Source organism: Diabrotica undecimpunctata, chromosome 9 (genome assembly GCF_040954645.1).
Source record: "Diabrotica undecimpunctata isolate CICGRU chromosome 9, icDiaUnde3, whole genome shotgun sequence".
Classification (NCBI taxonomy): Eukaryota; Metazoa; Arthropoda; class Insecta; order Coleoptera; family Chrysomelidae; genus Diabrotica; species Diabrotica undecimpunctata.
Genome location: NC_092811.1, coordinates 86,396,965 through 86,405,881, shown reverse-complemented (window position 1 = coordinate 86,405,881; position 8,917 = coordinate 86,396,965). Strand labels below are relative to the sequence as shown.

At 30.4% G+C, this 8,917-nt stretch overlaps 1 protein-coding gene across 1 annotated transcript; it reads right to left on the bottom strand.

Moving 5' to 3' along the window:
• Positions 1-225: 225 nt before the first annotated feature.
• Positions 226-4,342, bottom strand: LOC140451217 (uncharacterized). Its single transcript, XM_072544953.1, has 2 exons — positions 1,658-4,342; positions 226-687 (listed from the first exon to the last, which is right to left on the bottom strand). The coding sequence occupies exons 1-2, from the start codon at positions 4,340-4,342 to the stop codon at positions 226-228; spliced, it is 3,147 nt and encodes a 1,048-aa protein (XP_072401054.1).
• Between the last annotated feature and the right edge of the window lie 4,575 nt (positions 4,343-8,917).

Here is an 8,917-nt window from a genome sequence, read left to right as displayed (position 1 = left end):
TCATTCAGAATCTTTATTATAGCAATCAAGAATTTACAAGTTACATGACCCTAGCCGGAATGGCGGTACCGGATGACATCCGTCTGTCATCGGTCTTCTTCTCTTTTACCTTTAACATAATATATTACACGTTCCCCTTTTTTTTTTTTTTTATATAGTACAAAACTAAAATACAAATTCAACTAAAATACAAATACAAACAAGTAAAAACAAATACAAACAATTTCAATTTAACACATAGTCCTTTAAATATGTAGGAGGCTTGTGAGATCTCTTATTTGTTTTAATGATAGTGTTACCTTCCTCCTCATCTCTTACATTCAGTAGGTTATCTGAAATGCAAGTGTTATTTTTAAATCTAGGTAAATCAACAATAACATCATTATTTAAATTAACATTTTCAAACATCTCAATCTCAATATCAGTAAGACCTTCATGGTCACTATGATTTTCACAGATATCACTATCATTCTGACTTACAATTTTAATATCAGATTCAGTTGGGATATCATATCTACCATGACCAGTTGGGGTACTAACATTATGTACTTCGTTATTGTCAAGCAAGATATTTTCATTTTTAAATAAATTCAAATGAAGATCATATAATAAAAAGTCTTTGTTACACGATAAATTTGTTTTATTTAGAAACTTTCTATTCCGTCTACATTCTGTACCTTTTGAATCCTGAACAATATAAGACCTATCATTAACTATGTCTCTTATTACTCCCCTTTCCCATACTTTTCCTTTCTGAATCAAAATGTTATCCCCTTTATTAAGTTTATCTAATTCTTTTGCATTTCGGTCAAAATATTTTTTTTGAACATTTTGATTGTTTTAATTTTTCCTGTATAATACTGGAATCTAAAACTTTTGGAATTAGATTTTCATTAGATATAGGTATCCAAGTTTTTAACATTCTGTGCAAAAATAGTTGGGATGGAGAATAGTCTAGATTTGTTAATGGGGTGTTACGGTATTCCATAAGTAGAATAGGCAAATCTTTAGTAGATTCAGACTTTTGTAACATTTGTTTAGTTATTCCTACATATTTTTCAGCAAGTCCATTTGATTGGGAATGGTACGGACTGCTAAAAATAACTTCAAAATCCCAATCTTGAGCAAACTTTTTAAAATTCTCAGAATTATATGGCATATTATCTGCATAAAATTTTTCCGGGATACCGAATTAAACAAATTTTTCTTTGCAAAAATTAATTACCTCTTGAGATGTTTTACCTTTAGTTTCAGTTACTTCCAACCACTTCGAGTAGGAATCCACAATCAGTAAATAGTTCTTATTATCGTATTGAAAGAAATCTGAAAACAAATATTGCCACGGTCTACAAGGTATTAAATGATTAATTAATGGCTCTTTTTGATTAGATCTTTGATATATTTGACATTTTTCACACTTTGAAATCATATCCTCTATATCTCTACTTAAATAGGGCCAATATAGTAATTGTCTAGCTTTGGCTTTAGTTTTTGAAATACCAAAATGTGCTTTATGAACCAATTCCAACATTTCTTTCCTTAGTGAATTTGGAACAATAACTTTATATTCCAAAAATAATAAATTATTAGATAAATAAATCTTTTCTCTTAATTTATAGTAAAACTTTAATTCCTTGTTCAAATTTTTATCACTAACAGGCCAAGATTCAATACAGAATCCTTTTATTTTTCTTAATGTTTCATCAGTATCAATTTCCCTTTGAAATATTATTTTCTTATTCTCACTCATAGGAATATCCTTAGATATGGCATGAATGGCATATTCCATTTCTGGATCATCCTCAACTTCTGTTTTTAAATATGACCTAGATAATGTGTCTGCAATTACCATGTCCCTACCTGGCAAATAAACAAGGTTGATATCATACTTTAATAATTTAAGTAACATTCTTTGCAATCTAGCACTGACTTTATTAAGATCTTTCTCAATAATTGATATCAAAGGTTTGTGATCACTCTGAACCACTGTTTTATACCCATAAATAAAATAATGAAATTTTTCTACTGCAAAAACAACTGCAAGTAATTCCTTTTCTATCTGTGCATACCTTTTCTCAGCATGAGTAAGACACCGGGATGCAAAAGAAACTGGATGCCCTTCTTGAATAAGACAACACCCTAGCCCTTCCCCAGATGCATCACACTGTATTATTATTTCTTTTGTATGGTCAAATATCCTCAAAGTTGGTGAATTAGTTATAAGAAACTTCAATTGATTTAATTCAGATTCATGATCACTACTCCAAGAAAAATGTACATCTTTCCTGGTTAAATTTCTTAAATTTGAAGTTATAGCTGATAAATTAGGAATAAATTTTGAAAAAAACTTGACCATACCAAGTATTCTAAGAACTTCTGACCTATTTTTAGGTGATTCTAAAGACATTACTGCTTCTATATTTTTAAAATCTGGTTTAACACCTTTTCCTGATAAGATATGTCCCATAAATGATACCTCAACTAATTTGTATTGAAATTTTTCCCAGTTAAATTTTATATTGTTATCAATAGCAGTTTGAAATACTTTTTTAAGAGCAATGTCATGTTCAAGTTCATCTCTACCCGATATAATAATATCATCAAAATATATATCAACATTATCAATGACACCAAACATTTCAAAGTTCTTCCGTTGGAAAATCTCTGGCGCAGAGCAAATTCCAAATGGAAGGCGATTGAATTTGTACCTTCCAAAAGGTGTGCTAAAAGTACATAAATCTGAGCTTTTTTTATTTAACTCAATTTGCCAAAACCCGTTTTTCATATCTATAACACTAAATATGTTTTTTCCTGAAAGTCTACTTACTATATCATTACATGTTGGTATAGCAAAATGTTCTCTACGAATAAATTTATTAAGTGGCTTGGGATCTATACATAACCTTAGTTTATTTGAAGGTTTTTTCTCTACTATCAACAAATTGTTTACCCATTCAGTTGGATACTCTACTTTCTCAATAACTTTGTCTTCCTCCAAACTATCTAGTGTCTCCTTTAATTTATCATGCATTGACAATGGAATTTTTCTACTATACTGAATAACTGGCTTAGCATCATCCGAAAGTTCAATATTACAATATCCTGGCATTCTACCTAACCCTTGAAATATCGTTTTAAACATTATCAAAATATCTTCTTTTTTAGTTGGCAAGGTGGTTTCTATGGCATTTACTCTTTTTATTAAGTCAAATTTAATACAATCGCTAAGGCCTAATATTGGTTCAGCATTAAAATCAACAATCAGAAATTTTAATTTACAGGAGCTATTTTTATACTGACATTCCAAAAAAACTTCACCTACTGGTTTAAATTTAAAATTACCATAAGCAACTAGGGTTGTTAATGTTTTATTAAGTAGCAACTTACTTGACAGAGAATCAAAAATATACTTAGGTAGAATGCTGATATCAGCACCTGAATCTAATTTAAATTTTACCTCTTTTCCAGTTACCATCAATGTTTCATACCATGAATTTTTACTCTTGGAATGACACTCATATACATATATTAAATTGTCTTTATTTTCTTCCTCCTGGACTGTATTAACAGTTCTTTCTCCTCTAGGTGGATCAGCGTTCTTCTTACTACTACCTTCACATGTTTCTTCACTTCTATTAGGACAAGCTTTTGCAAAATGACCTTTAACTTGACAACTAGCACAAGTCTTGTTAAAAGCAGGACATCTGTTAGGAAAATGTTCATAACAGCACTTCTTACACAATAATTTTTTCAATGGTTTGTACTGCTTGACAAAGTTAACATCTTCTTCTTTGGTAAGAACTTTAATATGCTCTTTGCTTAACTCAATACTTTTACAATATTCAAGGATTTTTTCAGTAGTAAGAGCCTGTTCTCTAAGGAGTCTGAGTTGACTTTCATTACATTTTAGCCCAATGATTAGCTGATCACGTATCATTCTATCTTCATAGGACTCACCACAGGTTGCTTTAGTACATTTAAATTCGCATAATCTTGCTTGTTTCTTTAAGTCAGTCAGGTACTGGTCTATAGATTGTTCATTACCTTGAACAAGATTATGAAACTTAAAGGTTTCCATTGGAACTATCTTTTTTGGCAAAAAATAATCCTCAAACGCACCTATTAATTTATCGAGAGTAGCCTGTTGGTCTTCTGTAAATGTATTAAAAATATCAACACCCTCATCTCCTATGAAATGTAAAAGATTTGCAATTTTCACTTCTTCTGTTGAAGCACTCTTCCCACTTGCGGTAAGGTAAATTCTAAACTTCTGTTTCCATAAAAGCCAATAACTAGCTGGACTTTGATGCTCAAATAATGGACTAGGCGGTTTAAATTCCATTATTATTGTTAAAATCTCTAACAACCAGAAATCTTTGGATTGGCGGGCTTCTAACCTCACTCTTTCCTCGAGGTTTCAAACTTAATTAACATTAACACTTCTACGTACTCAAAATTCGGGCAAACTAGCAGCCTTCACACCTGACACCATGTTTGATTCCTTTGGTCATATATATATATTAAACAAGAAGGTTCATTCAGAATCTTTATTATAGCAATCAAGAATTTACAAGTTACATGACCCTAGCCGGAATGGCGGTACCGGATGACATCCGTCTGTCATCGGTCTTCTTCTCTTTTACCTTTAACATAATATATTACACTTACTATCCCTTTAACAAAAATTAAATAAATTTGTTTTTTCAAAAATACTTCAATACATTTCCACGGTGTGTGTGTGTGTGAAAAACACTTCGGTTGTAATAATTGGTATATTTAATTAAAAATTACTACTTACCTATTACTTACTAAAAGTACTACAAATTTCACTGAAGATTTACTGATAAATCCGAAAACGTTTTGAACTTAATCCCTTAGGATTTTTAAAATTTAATTAAATATACCAATCACAACAGTGTTTTACTTTAATGTTCGAGTTTTTTTAACTATATGATATACAGCCAACTCACGGGAATGATCCCTTTTTAAGTTGTAGAATTTTGTTAAAAAATAGGCAATGTACAAAACAACAATATTGCAATGTTTAGCATATAAAAAAGTTGGTGAAGTTGGTGTTTGTATAAATTCTAGCATTTAAAGATGTAAACTACTTTCCTTATTTGAATTTCTAGTATTTATGGGAATTATCTTCCACACTGACACATACGGATTTCAAGATTGGAGGGTTATTGGAAAACAGCTCCACTATTCAACTTAAAATCTTTTTTGCAGAACATCGGAAGAGATCTTTTTTTTTATAATTTTAAGGTGCTTAATCTTCATCCATAATCCAATGGGACCGAATGTTATTCCTGAAGATCGGTTTTATAGAATAAGAACAGTTATAGACTTTTTAATAATAAAATGACTGCTCTGCGTTATTCAGTAAAAGAATTATCGCTAGATGAATCGATGGTACCGTGGAAAGTTAGACTTAGTTTTAAACAATATACTAAACAAAAGACATAAAAGACGATATCAAGGTTAGAATTAATTCGTAAATTAATTTATAAAAAAGCAAAGAAAGACGGAATATCGCACGCGAACATTTACCTATAAATAATTGCTAATAAATCTGACAAACGCGAAACGAAAACGAAAAGATGCAGAGTATGTCCTATCCTAAAAATAAGAAAAAACCCAATTTATGAATGTGTGGATTGTGCCGAGAAACCAGATCTCTCCGTGGGCGATTCTTTCTAACATTTCCATAAACAAAATAAATAAGTTAATATTTTTTTGTAATAACCTTTAATTTTTACCTATATTCAACTGACAATGAATGAACAATCGACAAAGAATTAAAATATAAATATCTTTAAATTTTTAAAATGCTGCTAAATGTTTTGACCAATCGTTGATACTCTTCTTATTTAAATAATATTAAAATATTAAATACCTAAATTATTTTTCAAATTTTCATCTACCTAATGAATACAAATCTTTTAACAATAGGTGCGCACGGTCCCGATCCTCCTTTACAATCAGTTAAATAATGTAATAGACGTAATAAAATTATTTCAATTTGAATATTTCTTACCTGGTATTTTATTCTGTGAAATATAAAAATTCCATTGTATTTACTAAAACTCAACTTGATTTCAGTTATTTTATATTCATAAAAGGGACTAACGATTCGATTTCGCTTAGCCATGTAATACGACTCGAATCAGAGTCAATTTTTTAAAACAGGTAAAATTTATAGTTTTTGGAATAAAGTGTTTTCATATTTTTAATATTTAAACATTGAAAAAATAAATATTAGTTAGTATAGAATAACATTTGAAAATGTTTTTCAATTAGGGTAGTTGAGAAAAACATGACTAGGCTGGTAAAAATATAGTAAAATTCTAGCAGAGCACTCTTGTGTTTTCAAAAAGATTTTTTATTCACCTAGCGTCAATGTGTATCTTGTTGAATGTTTCCCATTAACTGAGGCTTAGGGGTCAAAAATTATAAGGGTGGATCAAATTTAGTAAAAACCAGGCAAGCAATTTATATTTTCAGATACAAGTAGAATACAGTAAAATTATAAAAATAGATTTTTTATCACCTTAAATTTTAACGTAGTAGAATTATTGACTCCTCATAGAGGGTAGTTGAAGGGTGAAAAATTACTAGGATGGTAATGTATTAGTACAAATCTAGCATAATACTGTAGTATCTCATATTTCCGAAAAGATTTGCTTTGCATTCAACCAGCGTAAATGTGTAGATGGTGGAATTGGTGAAGTTGGTTAACATTTAGTAAAAACTAACCAGAGAGTTTCTTATTTTATTTATAAATAGTATTTAGTAAAATTATAAAACAAAACTTTTTCATCTTTAATTTAAACGTAGCAGAACTATTGACTTCCACTAAGGGTTAGTCGAGGGATAAAAAATTACTAAGTTGGTAATAAATTCGTAAAAACTTAGCAAAACACTGTGGTATATCATAAATAATTTTTTTTTAATTACGCTGGCTCGAATATTAAGCTAGGAGGAACGTTTCCAAATAAGATTGGTTTAGAGATGGAAACTTATCAGGGTAAAAATACTTTTTTATGTCAGTTATAAGTAGAGGATAGTGAAATTGTAAAAAAAGATTTTTTTCACGTTAAATTTTAACCTAATAGAATTATTGACTTATCACAAGGGGTAGTTTAGGCAAAGAATATAGACGCTAAGCGTCTATATTCTTTGGTTTAGTTGTGAAAAATTACTAGGGTGGTAATAAATTAGCAAAAACTTAGCAGAATACTGAGGTATTTCAAAAATACGTTTTTTTCTTATTTTACTGGTTCAAATATTCAGCTAGTAGGAAAGTTTTCGAATAGGTTTATGGGAGCAAAATTATCAGGATGGTCAACGTTTAGTATAAACTTAACAAAACACTTTTTTATTTCAGTTATAAGTAGTGGACAGTAAATTAAAAAAAAATTCTCCTTAAATTTTACACAATTATTGACTTTTCACAAGGGGTAGTTAAGGGGTGAAAAATTACTATAATTGGTTTCAAATGAGTGTAGAGTAATAATTCATGAAGTGTCATAAAATTTGCCTGAATTTCGGTGTCGTCATGGGCGTAGGCAAATGGACGGATGTCAACTTCGTCGTCAAAAATTGATGTACCTCAAAATATCATATTTTGGATATTTTGTGATAACCAATTTTATTTAATTTTTCGATTAACTTATTCTTCAAACTCGTATTCCATTATATGGTCATTAAAGCTAATTACATTTTTATTTATAAAAACAAATTCACTTCCTTACTGAACGAATAAAAGCATTAGAAGAAACTGATAAGGGTATGACGCACCTCCTAATATTACTAAGAACTAAAATAAATCAACATGAAGACTAATAACGCGTAATGAGGTTTTACTTACACTTTCATTATAATCCCTCTTTTATTTTATTATTATCATTCGACATTCGACATTCGAGTTAGTAATTGTTACTACACCAATTAAACGTACAGTAATATTGTGATATAGAAATAGTGAAAAAGTTATAAAATGGCGACATTTACTCCAAAGAAAAGAGGTGTAAAAAATTCTCCGCTATCTGTTAGTGAAAAAGTTATAATTTTAAATGTATATGATTGCATAAAACACGATCACCCTAGTTTGTCTGTGCAAGAAAGTGTTGAGCGATGTGCCCGAATGACTGGAATTGGACAGTCCACGATTTTTAAATTATTGCGAGAAAGAAAGATATCAGGCCAGTTAAGTCCATGCAAGAGAAAATCAGGAAGACCAATAAAAATCTTAGGTGAAGACACCAAACGTGACATTCGAAGAAAAGTTCATTCGTTTTATTTTAAAAAGGAAATACCCACCCTTGACAAAGTACTAATGGAGATAAGCCAAGATAACGATATTCCTTTGATATCCAGAAAACTTTTATGGAAAACTTTAAAAAGTATGAATTTTTCCTGGGAAAAGCACAATCGAAAGGCACTATTACTGGAAAGTGATGAAATCATTTGCTGGAGACGAAAATATTTGAGAACTATAAAACAGTACCGCAGAGAGCACAAGAAAATTTTTTATCTTGATGAGACGTGGATAAACGAAGGTTATATAGTCCAAAAAATGTGGCAAGATAAAAATGTAACAAGTGCTCGCCAAGCTTTCATAGAAGGCCTTTCGACGGGTATTAAAGTGCCTTCGGGAAAAGGGAAGAGGCTTATAATTGCTCACATTGGAAGCGAAGAAGGATTTTTAAAAGAAGGTTTGTTAAGCTTTGAGTCGTGTCGGACGGGAGATTATCATGAGGACATGAATTCGGATGTCTTCGAAGACTACTTCGGGGAAATGTTAAAATTTCTTCCAGCTGATTCGGTCGTGGTTATGGATAATGCAAGCTACCATTCAAGGCGCATAGAGAAGGTACCAACTTCAGCTTGGAGAAAGCAAGAAATTATTAAC